Source organism: Nicotiana tomentosiformis, chromosome 8 (genome assembly GCF_000390325.3).
Source record: "Nicotiana tomentosiformis chromosome 8, ASM39032v3, whole genome shotgun sequence".
Taxonomy (NCBI): Eukaryota; Viridiplantae; Streptophyta; class Magnoliopsida; order Solanales; family Solanaceae; genus Nicotiana; species Nicotiana tomentosiformis.
In genome coordinates, this window is record NC_090819.1 from 100,375,442 (window position 1) to 100,388,345 (window position 12,904).

At 37.7% G+C, this 12,904-nt stretch overlaps 1 protein-coding gene across 1 annotated transcript; it reads right to left on the reverse strand.

Annotated features, from left to right (window-relative positions):
* Positions 1 to 3,275: 3,275 nt before the first annotated feature.
* On the reverse strand, positions 3,276 to 5,613 carry LOC104109435 (uncharacterized). The gene is made up of 2 exons (XM_009618739.4): positions 5,348 to 5,613; positions 3,276 to 4,647 (listed from the first exon to the last, which is right to left on the reverse strand). Exon 2 carries the CDS (start codon positions 4,617 to 4,619, stop codon positions 3,522 to 3,524), a length of 1,098 nt encoding a protein of 365 aa, XP_009617034.1. The 5' UTR covers positions 4,620 to 4,647; positions 5,348 to 5,613; the 3' UTR covers positions 3,276 to 3,521.
* Positions 5,614 to 12,904: the final 7,291 nt, after the last annotated feature.

Consider the following 12,904-nt stretch of genomic DNA (forward strand, 5'->3'; position numbering starts at 1 on the left):
ATTTTTTTTATATCTCATAAAATAAGACAAGAGTGAGTTGCTCTAGTGGTGAATACCCTCCACTTTCAACCAAGAGGTTGTGAGTTCGAGTAACCAAGAGGTTGTGAGTTCGAGTCACTCCAAGAGCAAGGTGGGGAGTTCTAGGAGGGAGGGAGCCGAGGGTATATTGGAAACAACCTCTCTACCCCAGAGTAGGGGTAATGTATGCATACATACTACCTTCCCCAGACCCCGCTAGTGGGATTATACTGGGTTGTTGTTGTTGTTGTTGTTGTTGTATATCTCATAAAATAATATAATTACAATAAATAATTTTAAACAGGTAAGGTACATGCATATGGTGTTCATCGATTTAGAAAAAGCTTACGATAAAGTCCCAAATGAGGTTTTATGGAGATGTATAGAGGTTAGTGGTGTTCCTATAGCGTACATTAGGATGATTAAGGATTTGTACGATGGAGCGAAGACTCGGGTGAGGACTGTGGGAGGAGACTCAGACTATTTTCCTGGGGTTACATCAGGGTTCAGCTCTTAGCCCATTTTTATTTTCCCTGGCGATGGACGTGCTGACGCGCCACATTCAGGGGAGGTGTCATGGTGTATGTTATTTGCAGATGACGTAGCGCTAATCGATGAGACACATTGCGGGGTTAACGATCGGCTGAAGCTGTGGAGGCAGATTCTAGAGTCGAAAGGTTTCAAGTTGAGTAGGACAAAAACTGAATACATTGAGTGCAAGTTCAGTGTGGGGACGCAGGAAACAGAAGTGGAGGTGAAGCTTGATACACAAGTCGTCCCCAAGAGAGATAGTTTCAAATATCTTGGGTCTGTTATTCAGGGGAACGAGGATATTGACGAGGATGTTACACATCGTGTTGGAGTGGGGTGGATGAAATGGAGGCTTGCGTCTGGTCGTGTGATAGGAATGTGCCACCAAGTCTTAAGGACAAGTTCTACAAAGTGGTAGTTAGACCGACTATGTTGTATGGAGTCGAGCGTTGGCCAATCAAGAAATCTCATGTACAGAAGATGAAAGTAGCAGAGATGAGGATGTTGAGATGGATGTGTGGGCATATCAGGAATGACCGGATTATGAATGAAGTTATTAGGGACAAGGTGGGTGTGGCCACCGTGGAAGACAAGTTGCGGGAATCGAGGGTGGGGTGGTTCGGGCATGTGAAGAGGAGAGACATCGATGTCCCAGTGAGGAGATGCGAGAGGTTGACCATAGCGGGTCAGAGGAGAGGTAGAGGGAGACATAGGAAGTAATGGGGAGAGGTGATTAGGCAGGACATGGCTCTTACTTCAGCTTACCGATGACATGACCCTTGATAGGGAGGTGTGGAGGTCGAGGATTAGGGTTGTGGGTTGATAAGTAGTCGAGAGTCTCTTCTATCGTATTAGTAGTATTAGACGATGATGTGGCATTATTCCGAGTTCCTTGCTGATTAGACGATGTGGCATTATTACCGGTAGTTTTCGCACTTCTCTTATAGCTTTGTATTCCTAGTTCTCTGCTATTACATGATGTGCTATTTGTTTCTTTTATCTTATTTTCTTGCCATTGTTAATGTTGGTTTATTGTGTCTTTGTCATTGTTCTTGAGCCGAGGGTCTATCGGAAACAGTCTCTCTTCCTTCATAAGGTAAGGGTAAGGTCCGCGTACACACTACCCTCCCCAAATACGACATGTGGAATTGCACTGGGTTTGTTGTTGTTGTTTAGGTAAAATTGCATAAAATTTGAAGAAAACTATAAATAAGTGAAACATATATATAGGTATGCTCCATCACCACCAAAACCTAGTCAAAACAATCCATTATATGCTACTTACAAGCACAAATAACTTGAGTTGAAAAGAATAAAATTTTCAACTATAAATAAGTGAAACATATATATATAGATATGCTCCATCACCACCAAAACCTAGTCAAAACTATATACATATATAGTTGAATCAAACTATAAATAAGTGAAACATATATATATATATATATATATATATATATATATATATATATATATATATATATATATATAGATAGATAGATATAGATATGCTCCATCACCACAAAAACTTAGTCAAAATAATCTATTATACGCTACTTACAAGCACAACTAATCCGAGTTGAAAATAATAAAGTTTTCTATATGGAGGAACAAAAAGGACGACTAACCTTCGATTTGAATTTTGAACTTGCTACTGTGGAAGAGAATGAAGTTTTCTTTGTATTTGCAAAAAAGAATTGACTATTCGTTGCTTTTGGGAAATAGCAGCACCCTAGCGAACAAGATAAAGATTTGGGGAAAACCGTAAATTAGAGCTTCTAGCAATAAAAAAAAGGTATTGAGTTTTAAATTTAATGTTTCAATTCTTTTTTTAATTTTTTGAGTAATTACAAGCCGATTTTTGAGAATTTGGGTATTATATTAAGAATTTATTCAACAAATTTTGTTTTAATTTGAAAATGTCTCTTGGGCTTACGCCTCACTATAAAAACGCGGCTCAATGCCCGGACGTATGCCCCGAATTGTTTGGCGTACGCCTCTAAAGAGACTTTCTCCCCCACCATCGCTTCGAAGCATTTTTGGTGCGCTTCGCCTTAAGGCTTGCCCCGAAAACGCCTTTTTGACACAATGGCTAGCACCAACTTATTGTATCTTCCTCTCATGTTAATCGAATCAGACTTTCAAAGAGTTGGTCGTATCTCATTTATTGATGTAATAACATAAACTAATCTGCTCCAACTTGACAGCGTCTGTCGATTTGACTCTAGTTTATTAGGCCGCTTCCCCATTGCATAAGATACTTAATTGTGAAGGTTCATTACAATCAGTGTTGTCAAGGGGCGGCGAAAAGCGCAGAAAAGGTTTAAGGTCTGTTAGGACTTTAATGAAAAAAGACGCAAACCGGAGAATAAGTAAAAATATGTATATGTAATCCAAGACCAATGATTACAAGCACGAATAACAAATATATAGACAAAACAATTGGAAAATAATTACGATAAAATGAAATATCAATTGTTTAGGGTTGCTCCTTTTCAGGATTACACTCGTTGGCAAGGAAAAATATGCCTTAGAGCCTTGATGCGACACTGAAGCGCTCCCAGAGCTAGGCGAAGCGCTCAACATGGATGGTAAGGACAATATTTTTATTTTGGTTACAAATGGATTAATGTTACTAATCCGACCAAAGTTGCACCGGGGAGAGAAGTCATTTTTTGTTTAAAGAAAAAATAATTGCATTTATGGGATTGGAGGAAACAGGCAGAGAGATAGAAGCGTTTCACTGTATTAACAAAAACAACTGATATCATGCCTGTTACAAGCAACATATAGTTACTCATGTTGCATTGACTTCAGAAAACATGGAAACCATAGCTACAAATGAGAAAAAGAGTAAAAGACTAGCGTTCCTAGTCCCGGATCTAAACTATTTTCATTGTATGATACCATCAGTCATCAAAACAGACGCACTCTCAATTCCCATGTCAAGGAAACAGACTATCCATTCCATGTCATGCAAATTTAACTTCAATAGTTTTGCGTTTCTTTAGCCGAGGAGTAAGCAACTTCTCAACAGTCACAGTCAGAATCCCATCTTGACAAACAGCAGAAATTGCATCAGTATTAATATTCTCTGGCAGTGTAAACTTCCTCATGAACTTCCCAACCCCTCTCTCCATTTTAATATACTTTCCCCCTTCTTTCTCTTCTTCCCTCTTCCTTTCTCCACTTATCAGCAGCACATTGTCATCTTCCACCTGCACCTTTATATCTCCAGATTTCAACCCGGGCGTATCCACAATTAAAACATAGGAATTTGGGTACTCTTTCATGTCCGCTGGTGTTGCAGCCATGGCCTTAGCGTCACATGCACAGTCTCTTGCTGGGGCATTGATGGACTTGTCCGAGTCGTCACAGGCGGAATCCATGAGGTGCTGGAGAGTGTGGAAGAGCGGCAATCCATAATGCAAGAGAAGTTTTGCAACATCAACTGAGGCTTCCGAACGCATTCGTTGCTCACTTTTTAACTTCTCGGATTGCTTGTCAAAAGCAGCTTGGATTGATTGATGATGATTTGACAAACCTAGCATCTTATTGAAACATTTATGATGGACACTATTAGCCTCACCAGCATGCAAACGCAATCTTTCAAGAGCCTTATTCCAAGCCCTAAAACCAATTTTTGAAAAAACTTCACCCGCACTTCCATGAATGAACTCATGTTTGAACAAATAACAACATAGACAATATGCAGCATCTTTCTTCACACTATACTCCAACCATCCAGAAAATGGACCTTCGAACCAACTTGAATTAAATTGACGCATTTTATTCCCAATTTTAGTTTTAGGAAATTGATGCTTGGAAGGTTGACAAGGACCTTTATGAATGTAGTGTTTTCTCACTTCTTCTCGTATTCGAGGGCTATAGTTAACGAGGGGCATTCTCTCTCCTGGATCATCTTTAAGTGACTCCAAATTGAGTTCATCTATAAGATGGGAAAGATTGGCATTCATACGAATTTCTGGAGCTATCGTCGGACTCAGGGATGGACAACTAGAACTAGAACTTGGTTGAGAATGATCCAACTTCTTGAGAAATATATCCATCACAATTTACAAGAATTATGAACACTTCCTACAATACAAAAGTTCAATCCAATTCAATATAGTAACCCAAAACTAAAATATTGGAGTATGTATTTCGTACAAGAAAAGCGGGCTTGCTATAGATGCATATTTAGATACTCAAAACAAAGACTTACAATAATAAGCATTCTTGAAGATTGAAACAGAATCAATTTTTTTTTAATAACTAGAAGTTAAATGTTAGTATAAATTAACATGGTAGTGAATGAGTACAGCCATTACAAACTAAGAATTCTGTACCGGCCATCCTTGTTCATAATGGTTGGGGAGTTCTCTCCAAACTACTAGGTCAAGGGTTCAAGGTTGGTAGACAATCTCCAAAAAAAAAAAAACTAAGAATTCTGTAAAACTGAAAGGATTCCAGAAACTCTAAGATTACATCAGTGTCATTCCCAAAATCAGTATTATATTAGGTTTTTAATTTTCCTTCTACAGAAAAGAAATGAATTTCCCATCCTAGAATGATTAAAACAGTAACTTATTGAAGAATTTCTATTTTCTAGGTTTATGCAAATAGATTTACTAGAGCTGTTCTTCTAGAAAAACAAAATTAGTTGTCCGTCATCTATTGGAAAATGATACTGAATAAAAGATAGAAGCAAAATAGTGCAGAGTTAAAATGGGAGCAGAAATTTGAAAAGAAGAGAAATGTAATAGGGCTAGCTTGATGATTTCAGAGAGAGACTCACAATTACGGAGTCAGCAAGTCGGTGATGCCAGAAATAGAATCTCTGCGCAGCGGCACTTCGACGGAGAGAGATTGACAGTGAACGGCACTGGTGGCGGCGGCGGAGGGTGGCGCAGCGCAGCAGGGGAGTCTCTTTTGAGAAGGAAACTATAGGGAGTATATTTTATGTTTAATGTTGGCCAAATATGTATACACCTCCCCTTAAACTTCGTCTCAATTTTCATTTAGACACTTCAACTAACGGCATACCTATTAAACCTCTAACTCAAACAAAAGTGTATCTATTAAACATAAATATGCCATGAGCTGCACCTAAATGAGGCGCGTGAAATAATGTTCATCATTTCTTTTGGTTTTTTTTATTTGTTTTAAAATATTTCTTTTCCCCCGCATATACAACAAGCACCAACACTCACCATATAACCATCAGACCACCGCCACTCTTTATCCATTACCGCCACCATTGATCATCATTCCCTAAAGATCAATCAGCCACAAACATGTGACATCATATTAAAAAAAAACACCGTCTTCTTCCTCATCATATTCTACCACCACTCACCATAGTTCAAAGTAAAAAATTTAAAGTCCAAATGCTAGAATTTGAGAATCTTAGAATCTTCAAAATTAACCTGATTTATCCCAAAAATCAGAGGCAAAACCACTACAATATTAAAGAAAACAGAGAGAAACCCAGAAAGAAAAACCAACAATTTCACCTACTAAGAAATCAAAATGGATTCTTCACATCAAAATCAAGTAATTTCAAAAGTGATGAGGCATAATTTCGTCAATCACAGCAGGCCCGGCGAAATCGAAAAAAAAACTTGGAAGCTCCAAAACAATACTGAGCGACGAAGTCAAGCCAACCATTATTCCTCCAATGAGGACTTGAAACGAAAAAAAATAGATTTATCTTCCAATATTTTCTCGTTTTCTCCTTAAAGATAAAACAATCAAATATTTATCGACTTGCGGTGGTGTCACAACGGTGAATATAACAGGTTGTGAATTTTCTTGTTATTTTGGATGACCATGAAATTGGGTAGATATTAAAGATGGATTGCAGAAGAAATGGAGGACTTTAGAAATTGGGGGATAATAAGTGAAGTGGAATCTTAACATATTAGTTAGTTGACTGTGAAGTATTTGATATGATACTTTTTTGGGAGAAAGAAGATGACGAAAGGTGGAGAGAGATCAGGGAAGAAGACAGGCGGGGCGGGGGTGGTTACTGGGAGAAAAAAATAATGTTTGTATCTATTTTTCTTTTTTTTTTTCTTTTGCTGACTTGTCATTTTCTTATTGGTCTTATTAGCAGGGTCAGCAGCAAGTAGCATCCACGCACTTATGTATGTTTAGAGTTGTCAAATGTGTGTTTAATAGGCACATATGGGATGAAATTGAAGTGTTTAATAGGTACTGACCCTAGTTGAAGTATCTAAATAGAAATTAGAGCCAAGTTTAAGGGGTTGTCTAGGTATTTGGCCTTTAATGTTTAATGAATAAGAAAAAATTGTCAGCTACTTAGCACTAAAAAGTCAGAATTAATAAAGAAAGGATTTAAGTTAAAATGCACTAAAATGTTTACATAATCATACTGTTGATTTTAGAGAGAGAATTTCTGACTGCCTCACTTATATATTTCTAGCTAACCCACGTGTTTAATGAAAAGGAAATTACATAATTAACTTATTCTATAAGCTACTCAAACTATGTGATACAACTGTAGATCATTGACAACCCATGTGAGAAATAAGACGAGTCTGATGAAGGCCTAATATGGGTCTTTACCCGCATAGCCCAATAGATTCATTTGACTCATTTGGTTTTAGTCATTGGAAAGAAAACTCTAACACCTCTTCATTCTTTTCATTCTGTGACTTAACCTGGGTTCGATGAAGTGTCACTGGCAACACCCCATCAAGTTGGAGAGGGCGGAGAGAACACCCAACTTGCTTAATAGACCACGATGAAGAGGCCCAAAAAAGGGCTTGGTAAAGATATCAGCGAGCTGGTGGTGAGAAGGAAGAAAAGAAAGAGAGATGAGACAAGCTTGGAACTGTTGCCAGATGAAATGGCAGTCAAGCTCCACATGTTTGATACGCTCGTGAAAGACGGGGTTTTTTAGAGATGTGGATAGTAGCCTGATTGTCCGAGTGGAGAGGTACCGACAAAGAAGGAACGACAGAAAGATCATCGAGAAGACGAACGAGCCAAGTCAGGTCGGCAACAACACGCCTTATTGACCGGTACTCGGCCTCAACAAAAGACAAAGAGACGGAAGGCTATTTCTTGGATTTACAAGAAACATGACATCCCCCCAAACTAATGAAAAACCCATTAACTGAATGACGACTATCAAAGCAGGAACCCAATCAGAGTCGCAGAAAGCGAGCAAGTCAAGAGAAGGATCAGCGGACATGAAAAGGCCCAAACTAGGATCACGAAGAAGGTAGCGAAGGCAATGATGAGTTGCAGAGAAATGAGACTCACGAGGATCCTGCATGAATTAACTAAGATGTTGAATGACAAAGGAGATGTCAGGACAGGTATGGGTCAGAAAATTGAGTTTCCCCAATAAATGACGATAGAGCAAAGGGTTAGAAAGAGGGGCACCAACCCCTGCATACAACTTGGAAAAAGGATCCAAAGGAGAAGAAGCAGGAGACAGACCAAGGAAATCAAACTCAGTAAGAAGTTCAAGGGTGAACTTGCGTTGACATAGAATCAGTCCAGAAGGCTCATGAAACACTTCCATGCCCAAAAAATAAGCTAAGTTCCCAAAGTCTTTTATCTTAAAAAATTGATCTAGAAACTGTTTTAATTCATTGAGCTCCTGAATATTGTTGCATGTGAGTAATATATCGTTCACATAAACATCCACCAAAGAAACAAAATCACCATTCTTTTTGTAGAAGAGAGAATAGTCGTTTAAGGAGTGAGTAAAGCCCTTGAAATTGAGGGCAGGAGTCAAGCGGGCATACCATTTCCTAGAGGCTTGACGAAGCCCATAAAGAGACTTCTTTAAGCGACAAACCAAATTAGGAGTTGGGGGGTCTAGACCAGTGGGAAATTTCATATAAACCTCTTCGTATATATCCTCATGTATAAAAGCGTTGTTCACATCAAATTGATAAAGACCTCAATTTTTCTTTACTGCAATAGCAAGTATACACCTAATAGTGGTCATTTTGACCACATGGGAGAAGGTCTTTGTAAAATCAATCCCTTCTCGTTGAGTGTCTCCTCGAATAACCAAACGAGCCTTAAGCCTTTCCACACTTCTATCAGATCTTAGCTTAACATTGTAGACTACTTACAGGGTAGTGCTTTCCCTCCAACTGGTAATGGAACAATTTCCCAAGTATTATTGTCCTTCAAGGTTTCAAGCTCTTTGGCTATTGCTTCTTGCCAACCACGGTCTAACGCTGCCTGGGAGTAGCTAGAAGGCTCATCTACATGAGGTAGGGAGTTCAAAAAGCTTTGGTTAGGATTAGAAAGTGCAGTAGGAGAAATAGTAGAAGGGGAGACATGTGAGAGGAAACAGGATGTAGAGACATCAGTTAACTATACTGCTCCACAAATATAGTTAGAAAAATAGACATATGCATTGTGCTCTCTCAAAGACCTGCGCAAAGCATTAGTAGGAGCACCGGGTGAATGATTAGGAATAAAAGTAGGAGAAGAAGTAGATGTAGGAGATGATATAGGAAGAGAAGTAGATGAGGTAGAAGGGGTAGAAGATGCTGTAGATAAAGGGCTAGGGGAAGGACTAGAGGGATGTGAAGGAAGGGAAACAGGAGGTGAAACAGAAACAGAAGACTCAACAGAAGGAGCAATATGGGATGTGGAAGGAGCAACAAGAATAGAAGGAGAAGAGGGAGTAGGAGAAGGTGAGGAATCAGTAGGTGAATGAGTTGGAGATGTAGAGAAATCAATGGTGGAAAAGATAGGAAATAAAGGAGAGAAATTAGTGCGAAGACTTGTAAAAGGAAAAATATACTCATGAAAAATCACATTCCTGGAAACAAAAATTTCTCTACTCTATAAGTTTAACAACATGTATCCTTTGTTTCCAGTAGGGTAGCCAAGAAATACACAAGTAACTGCCCTGGGATCAAGTTTGCCTCTAAGATGAGGCAAAGTGGAAGCAAAACATAAACAACCAAAATACCTAAGGAAGTGTAATAAAGTGCTTTGTGAAAAAGGACTTCATAAGGGGATTTATAGCGAAGAAGCTTAGTCGGAAAGTGGCAGTAAGGAGACATTCCCCCCAATAACAAATAGGCACTTTAGAATGAAAAAGAAGGGCCCTACAAGTTTCCATCAAATGCTTGTATTTTCTTTCGACAATACCATTTTGTTGAGGAGTACCAACACAGATGGTTTGGTGAAGAATTCCTTTTGAAGAGAAGTAGGCTATGGCAGCAATATTGCTACCTAATTCAAAAGCATTATCAAACCTAATTATCTTGACTTTGACTTCAAATTGTCTTTCTACCATATATATGAAAGATTTGAGGATAGTGAAAGCATTACTCTTGGTCCTCCACAAATAGGTCCAAGTACCCCTAATAAAATCATCAATAATTATAAGGAAATATTTAAAACCATTGTGGGTAGGTACCTTATAAGGACCCCCAGGTATCAATATGGATGAGTTTAAAAATGTGAGAAGTAGAACTGTTGCTATCAGAAAAAGACAATGTGTGTTGTCTAGCCATAGGGCAAATAGAACACGGAATATCTTCTTTACAAATAGCAGTTTGTGGTAAAACAGAAATGTATCTCATGGTAGAAATGGGTAAATGTCCCAACCTTACATGTCACATATTGTTACCAAAACTAACAAAACTAGACATAGAATGTGAAGTGCAACAAATTTGAGAAGTTTTTTGTGTAAGTGTAACATTCTTATTTGGATGCAGAGAATCAGCAGAATGGTGGATTGAATGGAAAAGATAGAGTCCAACTTTGACACCACCAAGGACCAGAGGCCTCCTCAAAGAAAGGCCCTGCATCAAACAATAAGTCTCAGCAAATGTAAGAAGGACTTTGAATTGGCTGCATAATCTGTTGACTGAAATCAGATTGAATTTAAAATCTAGGACATAAAGTACTCTATATAGGGTCAAATCTGGGTGTATAGTTACTTGTCCTGCTAGAGTAACTCTTACCCTTTGTGAATTAAGAAGGTTAACATTAACATGATTGAGTAATGGTTTGATAGTAGCTATGATAGTGGAGTCAAATGTCATGTGCTCTGAAGCACCAGAGTCAAGGATACAAATATGACTCTTAGAATTATTATGTGAATATGGAAGAATAGGAAAGCATGTGCCAGCACAGTTAATATTGACATTGACTTCAGAACTTGATGTAGCTTGCTGACTAATTTTAACTTGTTGAAGTAGTTCTATCAACTGTGATAATTATTCCTGTTTTATACCAATTGTTGTCTCTGCATCATTAGCCTGAACTTGTCCATAACCTTCATCTGCTTTGACTGCATTCCCTTGAATGAGATTCTGAAATCTTCTTTTTTGATATTTGGCTTAAAATTCTGTGGATAGCCATGGAATTTATAGCATTTGTCAATTGTGTGTCCTGACTTTTTTGCAATAGTTATAATTGAGATTCCTCCTATTTTCTTGATTGTTTCTAAAATTATAACATCCTAGTGAACTACCAGTATTCATTGCAAAATTTGTAGCTCTTCCTTGAGTCTGGTTAAACCTTTGTATTGGTGCAGTAAAAGAACTAGATTCACTAGGATATTGACCCATACTTTGTATCCCTCTTTGTCTTTCTTATTGCAGAAGTAAGTAATAAGCTCTATCAATGTTAGGTGGTGGATGCATCATCATGATATTTCCCCTAACACTAGTATATAACTCGTTTAACCCATTAATATTAAACTAGTTTCTACCTCTCTTCAAGTGCAATATTTTTGTCATTAGCTCTACATTTGCAATCAACACAGATACACATAGTCCTAGCACCGTGGTTATATCTCATCCCATATAGCTTTCATCTTATTAAAATAAGTTTCAATGTTAGATGATCCCTGCACTGTTTCTAACAACTGTTTTTGTAACTCATATGATTGTGCTAGATTTGATTGCCCATACTTATCCTTGAGTTGTTTCCATAAAATCCTCACAGATTTAGAGTGAATCACATTGGTATAATATCTGGAGTGAGAGAACTCAGAAGCCAAGCAAACACCATGTCATTGTACCTTATCTAATATTTCAGATCTGGTGAATCATCCTTGGGCCTGAGTAAGCTATCGTCAATAAATCCTAGCTTGTTTTTGGCTGATAACGCGATCAGAATTGATTTTCTCCAACCTCCCTATCTAGTTCCATCAAAAGGAGGAGACATCAAGCACATTCCAGGAGAATCATAAGCATGCAAAAAATAGGGATGATCTGGATCAATTTTCATCGCCATTGCAGCAATCAAAGCAGTTTCAATAGTGAAATTCTGAGAACTTCGACGAAAAGAATAGAATTCCAGAAGATCTAGAAGAAATATGTAATAGATTGGAAGTGAAAAACAATTGGGTCAAGCAAAAGCTTTGATACCATGTTGATTTTAGAGAGAGAATTTCTGGAGAAGCCAAAATGAATTTTTATTCTATTGATTTTGTCTGCTACTTTTATAAGCAAAAATGAATATATATACATCTAACTAACTACTAACCGCCTCACTTGTATTTCTAGCTAACTCACGTGTGTAATGAAAAGGAAATTACATAATTAACCTATTCTAGAAGCTACTCAAACTATGTGATGCAACTGTAGATCATGGATGTGAGAAATAAGATGAATCTGATGAAGGCCCAATAGAGTTTTTACCCGCATAGCCCAATAGGTTCATTTGCCTCATTTGGCCTTCGTTATTGGAAATAAAACCCTAACACCTCTTCATCCTTTTCATTCTGCGACTTATCCTGGGTCCGGTGAAGTGTCACCGGCAACACATACATCATTACATCCAGCCTAAAGTACAACAAAACTATCTGATAACCACCTCGGTATTGCGATTTATTTAAATGAGTAACTAAATTTTGATCTCATCAACTAAATGATCTCCTCTAACTAGTTATATTTGAATAGAAAACAATAATCATATATTTTTTATTTTATATAAATGAGACAAAATTAAATTTTATAAGAAGCCAATACCAACCGTTGCAGTGAAGCGGACAACAAATAAAATTCAAAAGTGTGAGAAAATAAAAACCATGATATGTTTTTTTACTAGTAAATTGTGGTTAGAAGTTTTATTTTATGAGAGATATTTCGAAACGAGCATAGACCAATTTCTTTTGCAATTGGACCCTCTTAATCTTAGGGTCTTGAGATTTAGTGCAACAACTCTTCTTTAGTGACAATATGGAGGTCTTATATAAAATTGAATTGAGTAAAAATCAATATCTGGGGAATTACCAAATTGTTTGGGAAATCTTTCTTCTTTAAGAGAACTTTATTTATATTCAAATGCATTGAGTTGCACAATTCCACCAAACTTTTTGGACTAACAGAGG

What these genes read in the sequence shown, in the direction of transcription:
- LOC104109435 (XM_009618739.4), bottom strand. Translation starts at nt 4,619, where the DNA reads ATGGATATATTTCTCAAGAAGTTGGATCATTCTCAACCAAGTTCTAGT.